The 16,536-nt window shown below is 37.0% G+C and overlaps 10 protein-coding genes across 10 annotated transcripts, besides 8 other annotated features; 5 read left to right on the forward strand and 5 right to left on the reverse strand.

Annotated features, from left to right (window-relative positions):
* On the reverse strand, nt 4,835-5,032 carry TB927.1.3470 (hypothetical protein, unlikely; the record flags this gene model as incomplete). The annotated part of the gene is made up of 1 exon (XM_001219044.1): nt 4,835-5,032. One exon carries the CDS (start codon nt 5,030-5,032, stop codon nt 4,835-4,837), a length of 198 nt encoding a protein of 65 aa, XP_001219045.1.
* Nucleotides 5,033-5,158: 126 nt separating this feature from the next.
* TB927.1.3480 (hypothetical protein, unlikely) lies at nt 5,159-5,509 on the reverse strand (the record flags this gene model as incomplete). Its single annotated transcript, XM_001219045.1, has 1 exon — nt 5,159-5,509. One exon carries the CDS (start codon nt 5,507-5,509, stop codon nt 5,159-5,161), a length of 351 nt encoding a protein of 116 aa, XP_001219046.1.
* Nucleotides 5,177-5,245: a sequence feature (2 probable transmembrane helices predicted for Tb927.1.3480 by TMHMM2.0 at aa 10-32 and 89-111).
* Nucleotides 5,404-5,509: a sequence feature (Signal anchor predicted for Tb927.1.3480 by SignalP 2.0 HMM (Signal peptide probabilty 0.148, signal anchor probability 0.830) with cleavage site probability 0.085 between residues 34 and 35).
* Nucleotides 5,414-5,482: a sequence feature (2 probable transmembrane helices predicted for Tb927.1.3480 by TMHMM2.0 at aa 10-32 and 89-111).
* A 1,710-nt stretch (nt 5,510-7,219) lies between the features above and the next one.
* TB927.1.3490 (hypothetical protein, unlikely) lies at nt 7,220-7,618 on the forward strand (the record flags this gene model as incomplete). Its single annotated transcript, XM_001219046.1, has 1 exon — nt 7,220-7,618. One exon carries the CDS (start codon nt 7,220-7,222, stop codon nt 7,616-7,618), a length of 399 nt encoding a protein of 132 aa, XP_001219047.1.
* Nucleotides 7,619-7,929: 311 nt separating this feature from the next.
* Nucleotides 7,930-8,040, forward strand: TB927.1.3500 (hypothetical protein, unlikely; the record flags this gene model as incomplete). Its single annotated transcript, XM_024642683.1, has 1 exon — nt 7,930-8,040. The coding sequence occupies one exon, from the start codon at nt 7,930-7,932 to the stop codon at nt 8,038-8,040; it is 111 nt and encodes a 36-aa protein (XP_024498407.1).
* A 264-nt stretch (nt 8,041-8,304) lies between these two features.
* TB927.1.3510 (hypothetical protein, unlikely) lies at nt 8,305-8,499 on the forward strand (the record flags this gene model as incomplete). The annotated part of the gene is made up of 1 exon (XM_001219048.1): nt 8,305-8,499. One exon carries the CDS (start codon nt 8,305-8,307, stop codon nt 8,497-8,499), a length of 195 nt encoding a protein of 64 aa, XP_001219049.1.
* Nucleotides 8,500-8,567: 68 nt separating this feature from the next.
* Nucleotides 8,568-8,939, forward strand: TB927.1.3520 (hypothetical protein, unlikely; the record flags this gene model as incomplete). Its single annotated transcript, XM_001219049.1, has 1 exon — nt 8,568-8,939. The coding sequence occupies one exon, from the start codon at nt 8,568-8,570 to the stop codon at nt 8,937-8,939; it is 372 nt and encodes a 123-aa protein (XP_001219050.1).
* Nucleotides 8,940-8,945: 6 nt separating this feature from the next.
* Nucleotides 8,946-9,245, forward strand: TB927.1.3530 (hypothetical protein, unlikely; the record flags this gene model as incomplete). Its single annotated transcript, XM_001219050.1, has 1 exon — nt 8,946-9,245. The coding sequence occupies one exon, from the start codon at nt 8,946-8,948 to the stop codon at nt 9,243-9,245; it is 300 nt and encodes a 99-aa protein (XP_001219051.1).
* Nucleotides 9,156-9,224: a sequence feature (1 probable transmembrane helix predicted for Tb927.1.3530 by TMHMM2.0 at aa 71-93).
* Nucleotides 9,246-9,485: 240 nt separating the features above from the next.
* Nucleotides 9,486-9,824, reverse strand: TB927.1.3540 (hypothetical protein, unlikely; the record flags this gene model as incomplete). Its single annotated transcript, XM_001219051.1, has 1 exon — nt 9,486-9,824. One exon carries the CDS (start codon nt 9,822-9,824, stop codon nt 9,486-9,488), a length of 339 nt encoding a protein of 112 aa, XP_001219052.1.
* Nucleotides 9,591-9,659: a sequence feature (2 probable transmembrane helices predicted for Tb927.1.3540 by TMHMM2.0 at aa 15-37 and 56-78).
* Nucleotides 9,689-9,824: a sequence feature (Signal anchor predicted for Tb927.1.3540 by SignalP 2.0 HMM (Signal peptide probabilty 0.001, signal anchor probability 0.709) with cleavage site probability 0.000 between residues 44 and 45).
* Nucleotides 9,714-9,782: a sequence feature (2 probable transmembrane helices predicted for Tb927.1.3540 by TMHMM2.0 at aa 15-37 and 56-78).
* A 305-nt stretch (nt 9,825-10,129) lies between the features above and the next one.
* Nucleotides 10,130-11,221, reverse strand: TB927.1.3550 (hypothetical protein; the record flags this gene model as incomplete). The annotated part of the gene is made up of 1 exon (XM_001219052.1): nt 10,130-11,221. One exon carries the CDS (start codon nt 11,219-11,221, stop codon nt 10,130-10,132), a length of 1,092 nt encoding a protein of 363 aa, XP_001219053.1.
* A 667-nt stretch (nt 11,222-11,888) lies between these two features.
* Nucleotides 11,889-11,894: a repeat region (inverted telomeric repeat hexamer CCCTAA).
* A 145-nt stretch (nt 11,895-12,039) lies between these two features.
* TB927.1.3560 (hypothetical protein, conserved) lies at nt 12,040-14,637 on the reverse strand (the record flags this gene model as incomplete). The annotated part of the gene is made up of 1 exon (XM_001219053.1): nt 12,040-14,637. The coding sequence occupies one exon, from the start codon at nt 14,635-14,637 to the stop codon at nt 12,040-12,042; it is 2,598 nt and encodes an 865-aa protein (XP_001219054.1).

Raw genomic sequence — 16,536 nt, forward strand, 5'->3', positions numbered from 1 at the left:
ACTGCTTTTTTTTTTATCTATTCGTTTCTCTTTTCTTTTTAAAAAAAAAAATCCTTTTTCTTTTTTTAGGTTCTTTCAGTCTTCAATATTATTATTATTATTATTGTCTGTTGTGTTTTTTTTTTTTATGGACGTGTGAGTGGAAGAAGCAACGGCAGCGAGTTCCATGACATAATGTCATTCAAACGATAATACAAAAACAAAACAAAAAACGAAAGGAAATGAAATGAAATGAATAGAAAACATTGGAATAGAAATGGACAGCAGCAATTTGTATATAAAATAAAAAAGATATGATATGCTTTGTCTCCTGTAAACCAACACAATAACAAATACAACAGACACAGTAACCATACAATGATGGTACAAAAAAAAAAAAGAAAAAAGAAAAAAGAAAAAAGAAAGAGAATATAGTCAGAAACACGCATACAAGCATACATATATTTCACGTGTAAATATATAGAGGTATATATAAATATAAAAGTAAATATATATATATATATATATAATATATATATATATAAATAAATATATGCAAATATATATAAATATATATATAGAGAGAGATTAGTGGTGCATTGATATAACGTTTCCCATCATGGTAACATCATATAAAGGCTCCACATAATCAAGTAGCAAAGTCTGTATGAAAGTGTCAGGGGGATTTGATAAAGCAAGGGAAAAGTACGGTGAAAGCCAAAACTGGGGGGGAAAAAGAAAGAGGGAGTAAGAGATCTTTTTTTTTGTGTTTTTTTTTTTTTTGAGAGCAGTAAAACACAAACAAAAACACACAAAAAAACAAAAACAAGAACAAAAACAAAAGGGTGGAAAAACAAATATTTTTCGTTTTCTTTACTTTCCTTTTTTTTTTCTTTTTCAAATGAAAAGACATCATCAGTTCCCCTTGAGTACTTTTAATGTCCTTCATTTATTCTCCATTTATTCATCATGCAGGTGCCTATTACCCGCTGTTGTTTTTTTTTTTCACTTCTTCCCCTTTTTGTTGTTGTTATTTGTTTGTTTGTTTGTTTTTCTCTCATTTATCTCATGCATATTAACTAATTCAAACACCACTAAACCATTCTCACTAATTCATCCATCCACAAAAAAAAAAAAAAAATTACTCATTTACTAAATCACTATAATCATTTCCATTCACTCAATTCATTCACGCACTAAACCATTTTACACAACAGTTCAACAACATAATTCATTCACGTACTCTTTTTGGCTAAGCCCCTTTTTCTCTAGCCTTATACCCACATTTCCTTTTCTTTTTTTTTCTTTGCAAAACAAAAACAAAACAAACACGCACAAACACGCACAAACAAACATATAAATAAATACAAAACAAAATAAAACAAAATAAAATAGATAAAAAGTAACCTTCTTCTCTTCTCTTTTCTTATTTTCTTTTTTTTTCTTTTTTTTTTTTTGTTTCAATCGCCAATGTGTGGGGAACAATTTCTTCTACTTTACCTCAGAGAGGTAGACACAAATAAATAAATAAAACAAAAGGGCGGAGGCACTTCTCGTGTGTTCATTTAATGCCGTCTTTTTTTTTTTTGGTTTTTCATACGTGTTTGTTCGTTTGCGTATTTGTGCGTTTTATTTTGTTTTCACCTACTTATTTATTTATTTGTTTATTTATTTATGCGTTTTCCTTTCTTTGATTTTACACACACTCTGGTGTTGACAACCAAGTCAAAAGTATGAGAAATTCTCTTTGCTTTGTTTCCCTCTTCCTTCTTCCTTCAAGAAAATAATAATAATTAATAATAATAATAATAAACCATACGCAAGAAACGTACCAAAATTTATTATTTTCTCTTTCTTTTCTCTTTTTTTTTTTCTTTTTCTTTTTCTTTTTCTGAAGGAAGGAAGGAAGGAAGAGCCGATGAGGAAACAAAAAACAAAAAACAAAAACAAAAACAAAACTAAAACTAAAACTCGAAAAAGTGGGAAAAGTGGCAAAACAAAAACAGGAAGGGAAAGGGAAACTTGCATGCCATTCATTGACGACGACTCTATCATCATAGGACTGATATGTTGTCACTACTATCGGATTTTCTCTTCATTTCTCTTGTATTTTCTTCAATTTTGTTTGAAATTCTCCTTTTTCTCACCACCAGTTTTGATCCAAATAATCCAACCTACTCATAACGATGACAACAACAATATAAATAATAACAATAATACGTTCTTCCTCTTCTCCGGTTGTTTAGTTGACAGTTTCACCTTTGCTTGTTTCTTCATTTTTTTTTTTCTTCTTCTTCATTTTTCTTTCTTTTTTTTTTCTTTTTCTCAACATCCAATTGATTTCTCTCATCATTCTCACGTCTACGAAAAAAAAAAAAATCACTACCAACACAATCAAAACAATCAAAACAAAAAAAAAGGGGGAAAAAACAACCATAACAACAGATAAAAGGGAATTAAAAAGGGAATTAAAAAGGAATTAAAAAGGGAAAAGTAAGTGGAGGGAAAAGAAATGAGAGGAAACGCCACTACAATACAAATCTCTTCTTTTATATACAAATATATTATTATTATTATTATTGTTATTATTATCATCATTGTTGCTATTTTTTTTTTTCCTCTCTCACATTCTCTTTTGCCTTTTTCCTACACGTAATGTCATGCTACGCCATTAAAACACTGCTAAAATGGAGATATGAATTGTCATTTCCCATTATTCCAATTTTTCTTTTCTTTCTTTTTTCTTTAAAAATAATAATAATAATAAAAACAATTTTTCTTCTTCTTTACCACTCTTCTCATACAGTACAAAGCAATAGTATGCAACGATGATAATAACAATAACAAGATGCTAATAACAATACTAACAGTAAGATAATAATAACAAAAATAATAATAATAATAAGATGCTAATAATAATAACCGTGACGGAACGTGATGCGGTACGACATGACATGACGAAGAGGCAAGTGAGAAGAAAAAAAAAAGAAGGAAAAAAAAGGGAAAAAAAGAAAAGAAAAGAAAAATGTCATTTCACTTTCTTTTTATCTTTTTTTTTCCTTTTTTTTTTTCTCTTCCTGTTTCCTTCTTGTTTTTCTTTCTTTCTTCTGATCTTCTCCCCTCTCCCATCCGCCCCTCACACAAAAACACAAACATATGCGTATAACCTTCTCTCCATTCTTCCTCTTTTTTTTTCTTTTTTTTTCCCCCTTTTGTTTCACTACTCATCCTCTTTCCCATTTATATATATATTTTTAGATATATATTATCCCTTTTTTCTTCGCCTTTTTATTTTTTTTTTCCTTTCCATCATCATTTGGTTGAAGCGGTACCTCTCATTTACACACATTTTCTTTCACTTTTCTATATTTGTGTAGTTATTATTATCATAGTAAACAACAATAATAATAATAACAATAATAATAACAATAAATTGGGAAACAAAACAAAAAACACACACACATTTCCCATCATCCATCTCTCTCAACTCAAATTTCATCTTTCATTGTTGTCTTCGTTGTTTCCCCTCCCCCCCTCCCTTTTTTTTTGTTTTGTTTTGTTTTCTTTTCTTTTCATCGCTCTTTTAAATATAAAACACATATATAACAAAAAAAAAAAGGTAAGATAAAAAAAAAAAAATCAAATTGCTTCCCTTTACAGTGGTGTGTAAAATCCGCTAAACTTTTTTTTTCTCAATAACACGACGCACATACAAAAGAAGAAAGAAATGAAAAAAAGAAAAAAAAGAAAAAACAGGGCAAACAAACGAACCATTTTTCTTTCTGACCTTGTTTGCGCCTTCGTTTGTTTGTTTTTGCTCATCTCATTTCCTTTCATCTCATTTCTTTTTTTTTTTCATTTCTTTCTTCTTTTACTATTATTATTTTTTTTTTCTTTCTCCACCTTTCCTTGGTTTCTTTTCCTATATATTTCTTTTTCTTTTTCCATTTTCCTTCTTTCATGAGCACACACACATTCACACATACATATGCACACTATTATATTACTGCTTCCGCTCCATTAGCAAACTCAAAAAACAAAAAAAACAAAAAAAGACAGTATAAAAACACTTCGCATACACCCATTCAAACAAATTACTCCCTTTTTTTCTTTTTTTTTCCTTTTTTTCTTTTTTTGTTTTCTTTTCCTTTTTTTTTTTGTTGTTGTTGTTATGGTGGAGGTTGTGGTTGTTGTGGTTTTCATTTTATTTTTATTTGTTTTCTTTATATATATATATATATTTTTTTTTTCTTTTCTTTCTTTTAAAAAAAAAAATCACCCATTCATATGAACAAACATATATTTTATATAAAATATATATATATATATATATTCATTCATTCATTCATTTGTGTATATATTTATAAATTATTCCCTTCTGCCTCTCAACTTAATCTTCTTTACAACTTTCACATTCACATGGAAGTAAATGTTAAGTGGAAAAAAAAAAGTCATATAAGGCTTTTTTTTGTTTTTTTTCCTCTTTTCCTTTTTTCAGCCTCTTTTCTCTCCCAAAAAAAAAAAAAAAACAAAGGGAATAAATAAATAAATATAAAGAATGGGATTTTTTTTTCGTTTTTCGTTTTTTTTTAAAAAAAAAAAACAAGTAACAAGGAGTGAAGAGGAAAAACAAAACAAAAAACCCACACAAAAACACAAACACACAAACACACCGACAAAAAGGAAAAAAAAAGAAAAAAAATTGAAAAAAAGAAAAAGAAAAAGGGAAATAATAATAATAATCATCATCATCATAATCATAATGATAATAATAAAATTGCAGAATATGGGATGTACGAAAAATATATTTGAAATGTAAATGTTAAATGAGTTTGATAATGTAGCTGCAAATCACTTAGTCCTCTATGTTGTAGTTCCGTCGCATCTCCTGTAGAGCCGCCGCCACTGCAGCCCGCCTTGCGCACATAAAACCAGGCATCTGACGACGCTGAGCATATAATTGCATGGCGGCTGTAAATGGAGCTGGAGGTTCCATCATTCGACCTGCTGGTGTTAAACGAGCGGAGGCACGCAATGATCCATTTGGCATCATCTTCAATTTATTTACAAAATAAAGAAAGAAAAATATAAAAATATATAACTATAATAAAAAAAAAAATGATAATAATAATAATGATAAACGCTGAGGAAGGTAAATAAGTGAATAAATGTATATAAACTAATGTGGCAAAAGAGAAAAAGAGAGAAAAAAGTCCGAAAACGAAACTAAACGAACCAAAATAATAATGATAATGCTAATAATAATTTTTTTAAAAAAAAATTGAAGATTGAATGCACAAATGGACGAGAAACTAACAAACGGGGTAACTGTGTTTGCCTGCGAACCAGTACTGTATGCAAAAGTATATCGCGCAAACGAGAAATCGCAAAGAAAAGGGTGGAAAATTCGGGAAGAACTTTTGAATTTAAACCTAATGGTACCAAAAAAAGAAAAAAGAAAGAGGAAAAAAAAGAAGGAAAAAGGAGATGGGTAGAAACATGAAAAGAAAGTGTTCAAACACATATTCATTCAAAGCACAGAGGATTCAATAGTGTTACATTCAAGTTTCATGATTTCAACAGCAACAAAAAAAATGAAAAAAAAAGGTCACAAAAAGAATAGATTAAGCGCCACATAATGGAAAGGAGCATAATGATAACAATAATCATAAACATGCCGTACTTAAAACGGAGAAATGGTGGGAAAATGCAAATATAATATGATATAAATATATTTCATAAGTTCATATATGGTTCCATGCCTCTCCAACAGTCAACGTTCCATTCAATATTCCCACTTGCATGCACTTCCGTAATTTTTTTTTTGACTTTTCTAGGCAACCCAACAGCGACGGCGGTGAGGTCATATTCTATTTATTTATTTATTTTTTTGTCCGCTCTCTCTTTTTTTTTTTCTAGAAACAAAAAAGAAAGAAAAGTCCTGCAACGTGTACGCTAAGATATGAACCTTATTACTTTCCTCATGCCTTCTGTCTAAGGCAATAAAACATGCAAATGCATATGTACTCACTACATAACTAATAATATTATTTAAATTGATTCCAACATTTCATGTGGCTTAAGGTACGACACAAACAACTAAAGAAAAAAGAAAAAAATAAAGGGAAAAGTCGCAATTACAAATACACCAAGTGAAAAAAAAAAGAGGGGAAAACATAAATATATAAACATATTCGAACAACCACCGGAGTGTTACCTCTTCAATACAAGCGTATATAAAAAAAAATATGCACACATAAACACACGCACACCACACACATATATATAAATATATATAAATATATATATATTTTTTTTTGTTTGTTTGTTTCTTTCTTTCTTTTTGTTATTCCCGTTTCTTCACATCTCACCGCACGCACGCGTGTGGCCCCATTAAAGTAAAATAAGATAAATAAATAAATAATGAACATGAACATGAACATTTTAGGAAAAATAAAAGGAAGGAGAACAAAGCTTAGCAAAAAAAGAAAGAAAAAAACACATAACGGAAAATAATAAATGCTTGTGTATACTTCTCATTTCGTTACTGTCAACGTGTGGGTTAATCAAGGAAGAGGGGAAAGGAAAAGGGAAAATTATAAATATATAAAATGAAAGAAAGAAAAAAGAAAAGAAAAGAAAAAAGCCCACTCAAACCAGATGGAGAAAAATTAATGGAGAGGCATTAGCTGCTGTCATCATTAATATATTATTATTATTATTATCATCATTATTATTATTATTGTTATTACTATTGCTTTCGGGATTGTCTTGTTATTGTTGTTATTGTTGTTAAGGGTATATGCAATGCGTAAGCATTAGCCATTCATAAGGAAGGGGCCGAATGGGAGGGGAATATATTAATAAACAAATAAAGAGGAATTTTGTTAACCCAAAATTCCTTCAACACCACTCTCAATGCACAGCGCTGAAGGAAATAAGTAAAATAATCAAAAAACAAAAAGATAAATAGACGGAAAGGAGGGAAAGGAGGGAAAGGTAAGAAGGTCAAGACGGGTGCGTCGTATACAAATTTTAAAATTGTAAAAAAAAATTAAAAAAAGGGAAAAGGGAAAAGGGAAAAGGAAACTCATTGAATAAGTGAAAGAAGTTATAAAATTATTGCAAGGTAAGGATAGAAAAGAGAAAGGGGGGTTTAACAAATGTATATATAAAATAACGGGGGAAAGGGAAGAAGAAGAAATTGTTAAAGTATGAAAAGAGAAGAATAAGAATATCAATGAGTGCGAGTTACTTCTTCCACTGCTTCGCAATCATCATGCATACGAATACACGAGCAAACGCAACGTTAATAAACATTGTAGCGACTGTAATGAATTTTTGCAATGGTAGTGGTAATAATAGCGTGATACCAAAAGGTACATTCACTATTTATTTGTTACCCCCTTTTTTATCACTTTCTTTCTCTCATGTTCAGTTACAGCCACAACGGCGATATTCGCTTCAGTGCAGCAAGCACATTTTACCAAGGGAGCACACGACCGCGTATAAAAGTGGAAAAAAAAACAAAAAAAATGGAGGAGAAAAAACAGAAAGGAAAGAAGGAAAGGGAGAAGGAGCAGTTGCGTATTGGTTTCCACACAAATCCCCTCCGCAGTGTATTCGAGTGAACTTATAAAAAAATGAAAGAGGAACGAGTGGAGCCCCGCCCTTTACGCGTCATTTCTCCATCCACTTGTGTTTGTTGGTTGTTTGTTGGACCTCTCACCACACATTTTTTTTCTTCTCGTTATTTTTTTTTTTCCCCACATACTACATCTTCTTTTTTCTCTTTTTTAATCCCATTTACATGCACAATCAACCACACATACACATACACACACACATGCATATACATATATAAATATATATGAATATATGGATATATGGATAAATAGATATATAGATATATAGATATATCCATATATCTATATATCTATTTATATATACATGTATGTTAACATACGTGATGCTGGCGAAACAGCAGTGGGGAAAAAAGAAGAAAAGAGAAACTGGAACCGTGGCGATATCTTCACCCGTATTCCGCGCCACCTTCAATAACAGGGGAGCTTCTACAAACACTCTCTGCATGGTGTAATGCAAAATCATTTTATTACTACATTTTCATTATTCCCTTCTTTTCCTTTGTTGTTGTTATTAATATTTCTCCCCCTTCCTTTCCCCTCTACACCTTTTTTTTTTTATAATCATTCCATTCCATTACATTCCCTTCCTCCCGCTTCTCCTCCTTGCAATTGCAATATGAATGCGTATAAACGTAGAAATACGGGGACAAATGAATTATAATATAGTATAAGTAAATACATGGCAACGCAGCCTCAAACAATTACGGTTCCACCTTGCCGCAACTATTTGAAATCCCCTCCCCTTCCTCAGCTTTTGGATTTCCCTCCTCTCCATTCTTTTTTTTTTCATTTTTCAGTGTGGCAGCAAAAGAGGACGGAACGAATTGAGGGAAGCAAATTGTTCATAGCACACACGAAAAGAAAAAGAAAATGAGTGCAATGAAAGTCAACTTCCGAAACGCACAGACGCACACACGCATATATATATATATATACTGATATATGGATATATACCAAGGGAGTGATATGCAAACAAAAGGAACGGTGGCAAAAAAAAAAAAACGGAAGAAAGAACGATCAAATGTTGATGACGCGAAAGACTCACCGCTTCATATCAATCAATTCGCTGAAGCACACACGCCGTGCAGTCCATCATGTTTCTGTCCACACGCAATCATCAGGGATATTATCAAGTTAGCCTCCCTCCATGCACACCGTCCTCCAGTCCACAGCAACCACACAAGCACAGAATATATATTTATTTGCGTACACATACACACATACGTTTGCGCGCACACTTGTATACGAGTAAATGTGAAAGTTCTCAACTCCTTGCAAACATATACGTGTAAATGTATAAACATGCATGCATGAACATATATGAATGGAAATTTAAAGAAATACCGCAAGTTGTCGCCGTGGATCGTGCATAACCCCTCTTGCGCCAAAAGTCACCGAAACCCCGCATTATCTTCGCGCTGTGCCCACGGCAGGCGGTTAGCAAATCAAAAAAAAAAGGGAAAAGCCAATTATTATCATTTATTTATTCCGTCGGAGGAAACAACGAAAAGGAAGGAAAATCAAAAGAAACTGCGGATAATACCGATTGCTTTGCCCGTTACTGGTGGTTTAATTGTGGTCATAAGGCACCAAATACGGAAGGAGCCGCAGCGCCCTTGATTTCGAAAAAAAAAAATTAACGACATGGGAAGGGAGAAGAGGAAAAAAGAGAAAAAAAAGAATCGCACACGCACTCCGTTTCCTTCCTTGCCGCCCCTCTTGCAATGAATTTGTTCTTATTTCACCTTTTTTGTTTGTTTGTTTGTTTCCCTTACCCCTCTTGCGGGTTTCTGCAGTTTCTCTCACTTCTCTCCGATGCCTTTCATTAACCCCATCATCGTTTGAATGTGGCTCTAAAGCTCAGGCATTAATACGCATGGAAACAACATCTCCTCCTCTCCCGATCCTTCCATCAAGCAGGCGAAACAGAAAAGGTGTGCAAGTTATATGCAACTGTTCTGCTTTCAGCGCGAGGAAAAGGAAAGGAAAAGGTAGAAACAACGGCGATAAAACATAAACAAGAACAAGAGCGACTCTCTCCTGTTGGTGCACGAATAGTCGGAGGCGGAACGAAACCTCTCTGAGAGGGAAAAAAAAAACAAAGAGGAAGGTGGGAAAAGCGAACGTGGAATAATCGATAGATTCACGCGCAAACACGAAGTTCTTGGATCCGCCGTTTCCGCAACACCAGCAAGTCATAATGGGTGTGGTAACGTTGGCCACTGAAGGAAATAAAGGAAGGAAAGCAAGCCCAACCGGCAGATGCTGGTTGGTTAAAGTTGCAAATAACGGATACCCAAATAGCAATGAGAGCAATAGTATGGCAAGAAACAAACGCACGGCTCTGGAAAATGCAAACTCGTTAGAAGAACGCTCTTAACTAGCAAAAAGAAAAGAAAACTGTCTATTTAGCTGGTATCGTATTCACTGTATCGTGCAATGCATTGAAGAAACATGAAACAGCCAACACAAAGCGCGTGTAAATGGTGAAAGCGACAGGATAACTAACAATGCGCGTCAAGCCCACGTCTTCCGCTTGTCTGCGACACACGCTCCAAGTGTTCGCTGTACTTTTTCAAAATAAGCGACAAGGCGTCACTGTGTGCACGGCGGCGCAGAACTTCATATGACGTACCATCAAACTTGCGGCACCGCAGCGCCTTTGATTCCATATTACTCAGTGGGATGGGCTCCATGAAGGACCTGTTGGACGAAACGGGTGTTGTGCACTCGGAGAAATGCAAACAACGCGCAGACGGTTCCGTACTTGGGGTTATGTCAACAGTTACCTCACACTGAGTAACAGATTCATTATCTCCATACTTCACATTCTCAGGCCCAAGTGCCGTCTCGGGTCGGCAACCCGCTTCCATTACTGCGCAGCTGCCAGCATTGGTCCCGTTGGCGACGTCGTCCACTAAATGCTGTTGGTTGTCTCCTTCGTAAATAATTGTTTCCACATCCATTTTAGGCGCAGCTTCCCTTAACCAAATCTCTTTCCTTGACAGTTTTGCAATGGGCAAGATAATCGGGCAAGCTGCGTGATTGCGTGGCTCTGACGGAAGGGAAATTGAAATAAGGTCATGGCAATCTCCACCGCAGCCCCAATTAAAGGGGCCGTTGGACAGCTGACAAACCAAGTCATCTAAAATGCACATACAGGATTTACCACGGCTTTCACGGGTCAGTAACGTCACAAGTAGAATACTGGCACCCGCCGTGGATGAACTACAGAGTGGCAGCGCTGCACAATCAACCCATCCAAACAAATTTTCCCGGTTCGTGGTTGACAGCGCAACTGAGGTGTAACTGACTTGGGACTTTATTCCCTCGGTATTCGAATGTCGAGCCTGAAACCCATTAAGCTGCCCCACTGAGTCAGAAGTTGAAGCCAATAAATCACCGATATTTGACTTTTGAAAAATCAAAGGCAATTCAACGTTCTCGAAACTGGACAGTTCGTAAACTGGCGTTAACCCTGGGGCGTTACACGGAAAGCTTCCCCAACGGGGAATACAATTCTCTAGTGCACACATCTCGCCAGCTCCGCTGTGACAAAAGTTTTGTAGTTTTTTACTCTGAAAACCAACACCCATTTCCCTTTTGTTTCTTGCTTCGTTGTCTTTTACTTCCTCTTGCTCCCCTTTTTCGTTCAGATGTTCGCTAAGATTTTAATAGAAACAAAAAGGGCAAGAAAAAGAGTCTTGGGAGTGCATCGGCGGTACAAACCAAGTAAGTGTCTTTCATCCCGTTAGTGACTTAAACCACGCAGAGCTGCCGTGGGGCATGTTTCGGAGCAGTAGCATTCGAATAAATAAGCAAAAAAATAAACATAAAAAGTGGATTTCTCCAGTAGGAGAAGAAAAATAAGGGCACACTGAGACCACATCGACTATATGAGGTTACTGGAGAATGAAAAAAAAAAAAAAGATGGCAATTCTCGGGGCAGAGAATGCAGAGAGCCCATGCAATTTAGGAAACATCTCCGCGTGACCCATTTCGAATGTCTACGGGGTACTACCTGGAATAAGTGCCTTCCTCTCACCGTAAGACTGTGGAAACAAAAGTGCCACAGCTGCCCTCCTTCAATCTCTTATGGAAAAAAAACTCTATGATATCACTACATGTCCCGCTTTTACTCTTTCTCCGTCAGCGTCGCCCTTACTGTTCTAGTTCCTCTGAGGGGAAACAACCGCTGATACCCCTTTTTCGAGGAAATAGTAGTAACACAACGTTGGAACGATACGTGTTGATTAGAGTGGGTTAGGGTTTCAAAGAAAAACAAAGTTTAAAAAAAAATAATCACAAGTGTGTGTGTGTGTATGTGTGTGCGTGTGTGCGTGCATGTGCAGACGTATGCGCCCACGAAAGTATACTCCACCCGAGATCCTCCGCCCGCTCTCACCGAACAACCTTAATGAGCCGATTTACCCACGTAGGAAGTAGGAAAACGACGTCTTCTCCCCGGGTGGTGCATAACAGCCGCAACCCTCTCCAAACGTCGCACAATTCTATTGAGTGTCTGAGTGTAAGCTATTATTAAAGTGTCCCTCGGCCTTACATTGTGGCTCACAAGGGAACAATCATCCCCCACCCCCAAGCATTTTAGACAATGGCCAGTTGTGACGCAAGTGTCTGGGCTACCAGCACCCCCGCTAGACACCATTCTCCTTTCTGCATCTCTAATCCGGTGCTCCATCTTGTGGATGCTTCTCTCCTTCATTAAAAGCCATTCCTCACTACCCCTTAAAACTGCTTCGTCATATTCGAACTTCTTTATATGACCGTCTAATACGTGACGAACTTTGTTAAGTAGTTGCCCTTGATGCGAAGACGCCTTCACACCTTCTTTCTTGGCTATCACCACGTCCTGCTTCCAGCGGTGCCTGGTGGTATGAAGGTGTGTACGACGTTTCTCTAGTTTGGTCCGCTGGCTCTCAATAATTCTTCTCATGTCAGCAACGCGCTTTATCTCACTTTCCAACAGAGACCTTTGGTCTTGGATGGAAATGGGGAAGCCGCGCACCTGCTGATCCAATCCTACTGCATTCATGCCCAATACAGATGGTGTTCTGCATTCATCCGGAGTGTCAGGCTCCTCCACATGCGTGCTTTCCTTATTGGCACCGAAAGGAAATGAAGGCGTATTAACGAATATCCGTTCGAAAGCTTCCGACACTGCGGTGGCGAGATCCTCCTTTCGCAAAATCTCGACGGGAGGAGCATGGGAATCTTTTTGAGCATTTCCTTCGTCTTTCACAGGTTCTGGTCTTACATGCTGCAGCACGTTCATGTCGTCCCTGGTGTCAACGATGGTGGCACAGGACACAGGTTGTCGCCCTTGACTGATTTTGTCAAATATGGTCCTCAATTCCTCCTCCGCAAACTCCCTCAAGTGAACCTTCAATTCGTTGAGTTCCTCATCCCTTGTGCCCCTCAATGTTGCAACCGCATCGCCAAGTATCTCCTTAACCGATTGTATGGTATCTGCGTTATGGTTGCACGAAACAGTACTCGTTCCCTCTGCATATGTGTGTTTATTTTGAATATCTTCTAGATCATCCCATTCACACTGGGTGCCTCGCGTTTCCGTACGATTTTTGCCGATGACGGCGGTGGGCCTTGTGTTCTCTGAAATGAATGAGATGCGGTTTTCCTTCTGCCTCATTATTTCCTCTACAGCAGCCTTAGCGTCTCTTTCAGCCACCACGATATTCGCAGCAAATTTGAGTTTGATGTTTTCACTCTCAGAGGCGTAACAGGCACCTAAATCTTTTATGGCCTTGTCGTATGACTGCTGCGCACGATCTATTAGCATGGAAAGCGATGGTTCAACTAGAGTCAAATGTGTCTCGCGAGTGCCCTGCAGTGCTCTAGTTAAAGCGTTACGGGCATCCTCATACGTACTGATAAAATCTGAAACGCATTTGTCTGCCTCTTCTGTGCACTGTTTCATTGCATCCAACAGACGTGTGTCCATTTTCTTTATCTCCTCAATCTCTTTTGTTTTTTGCTCATTTAAGGCCTCTATTTCAGCTTTCCAACGCAACTTTGCTTCAGAATATTCCCGATTGTGCTTTTCCTCTAGAAGTTGGTGCTTCTTCTTCTCGGTCTCAGATCGGGCAATAAATTCATTAATTACTTGCTCTGTTTCAGATGCATACTGCTTCTCCAGCATTTCTTTTTCTTTGTTGAATTTGTTCTCTAAGTCCTCTTTCAGGAATTTTATTCGATTTTGGTATTCTTGTCCAATGTCTCCTTCTGTTTGGTTCGCTGGAGCGCCTGTCTTTGCCTCTGACACACCTGTTGGTCCGCAAGAAAGAGGATCGGAATCTTCGCTCTGCGGCGCTTTCTTCACGGCAAAAGGCTTGCTGATGAGAGCCTTTTCCCCTGAAATAGTGGGAGGAATTACGTTTTCCTGTGTCTGGGATAAAGGAGGTATTTTGGGACCAGATGAACCCGCGGCCGATAATACGCCTTTCAACCTCTGTGCTGTGCGACTTCTTTCAGTAGAACCCGAGCTTGGATTACTTCCACCCTTAAAATCAATCCGAAGTTCTTCTGGAAGCTCCCGCTTTTGCTTCAATGTTTTAAGCGCCTGCAACTTTGTTTTGCTTCCTAACGATGAAGTTCTCTCTTCTTGATTTGAGCTCCTCTCGCTAAGATTTTTTGCTGGCGAAACAAGTGCAGGCCCTGGTTTTTTGGCGCCATTTGCGATGCTTTTAGGACTAGGATTTATCTTCTCGCTCCGTAGTAACTCCCTAAAGTGTTCATCCAATGGATGATCCCAAATACTCTCACCAGTTTTGAAGTTAAAGTAATAGAGTTCACCCTTTTCGCTTCGGCATGCCTTCCAATGCTCTGGCAGAGGAGCCTTCAGTCCTTCCCTCGCAATCCAAAGGAATGGCTTATCGGTAGGAAGGTCCATACCAAGCCATTTCCCGTACTCCAGAAGCTCGGTTTCTGAAGGTTCGTAATTGTCGCTCGTCACAACATCTAGAACTACGGACATAGCTTCAAAAAAAAAATTTCGACTATGAGTCGACCTTTCTAATGGAAAGAAAGAGAGTAATATAGCGTGAGCGTAGAAATAGAAGTGTCTGCCTGTATTTTTCTTTGATTCACCGGTATGATATCAACACCACTCGTAGACGTGCAAAAAAAAAAAGTTAAATGTTTCTCTTGGTACATAACCAACAATAAAAACGAAAGATATTAAAAAAACACTTCAAGTTGTCTCCACTTTACCAGAGCTTGCCCCTTATACACAATATATAAAAAGAATACAGTTTACGCAAGCACGAATAATATCCACTGGATGATCTCTTTCTATTTGCTTTGTGCTTTCACAGTAAATTAGAGTTCATTTGGTCGCACGAACTCCAGTGGCTTCTATATCCCGTGGATAACATACGCGCAAAAACATTATATCCGCAAATGTTTTGTCAGCAAAACAGGCCGAACCTGTAAAACTTTTCCACGATTGCTGTCCATACCACCCCCACGGCATATCAAACTATTCCAAATCCTTCATACGACCGTAGGGAAGTGCTTGCCAGACATATGGGCCGCAATATCTAGATCACCGTGACGAAGTTGCGAACGAAAATATTTTTCCGTCGTGGAAGCTGAGGTTTCAGCTTAGTTATTTGTATCAGCCGTGCCCTCACCAAATATACTAACTATCAGGTGTTGCCTACCATTCAACGTGAATTTTTAAAAAAAATAAACACTAAATATATATGCCTATATCACCTAAACAGTTTGTATTTGGTTTCCTTCAATTTATAGATTTTGTAAAATAAGTAACGAAGCTATGGAAATAAAGAACATAAATATAAAAATAAAGTTCGAGTCAAAAACATTAAAAACAAAAAGCATATTCATGCAACAGCCATAACTCAGTATGCCAACGGCTAGGTTCAGAAGCAACAAGCAAAGAAACAAAGTTTATTCTTCACACACTAAATAAGTCGAATTCCTCTCGTGTTGGACTGATAGGGAAATTGTAACCTGATTCTCGCAACTACAGTTGTTTCACCGCATATATTCTTGTACGTACCGCTATCTTTCACTTACGGTGCTCTTACATATGGAACATATCCACCAGTGTGTATGCATGTGTTGCAGTTGTTGGAGACAATGGCACCCAATATTTGTTTCCTAAAGAGGGAAAACAAACATGCTTCACTCATTCCTACTAACCTCAAATATATGCATCTATATAAATTTTCTCTACACGGCCCCAAACATAATATTGCAGACTCGAATGGATCATATACGAAGTTATAACCCATCAGCATCAGACTGTCGTCACTCGAGGGGGAAGTGTCCGGATATAATCAACTGTTAACCGCTGTTTCATGTGTTCTCTCTATTCCAGTTAAACGAAGAAGGACGCAAGTGCAGTGCAAACGGGTCACTCTTTAAAAAACGAAAATAAAGATTTCTTTTTTCGCTCCCCAACAAACAACTCAGTGGAACGCGTTAGTTAAACGATGGCCAGTTAGCACATGGCCGCCTATATATTTATGATACCTTATGCGTGTGTTGCCTGACACTAAAATATCTCGGCACATCTAATTCAAATGCGGGTAGGTAGATGTCGTCACACGCACCGCAAAAAGGGAGAAATACCGACACTCGGTGATATCTGGCAAAATTCAAAAATCATTCAAACCTTCTATGAAAATCACAAATATATATATACCTAACTCCTTCGAGTGCAATGCGGGTGTACGGAGTCGCAGTTCCCTATTCAGAGTGCTGTTGTTCTCAATTGAACAAAAATATGATAACTTAGAAACTCTCCGTTTCCTTTAAACAAAAACGTACCATAATATTTAGCTTTATGAGCATAGCAGAGAAAAAACTGCAGAAATGTTGCGACGTTATATCTGTTTCGCTGACT

Source organism: Trypanosoma brucei, chromosome 1, assembly GCF_000002445.2.
Source record: "Trypanosoma brucei brucei TREU927 chromosome 1, complete sequence".
NCBI classification, from domain to species: Eukaryota; Euglenozoa; class Kinetoplastea; order Trypanosomatida; family Trypanosomatidae; genus Trypanosoma; species Trypanosoma brucei.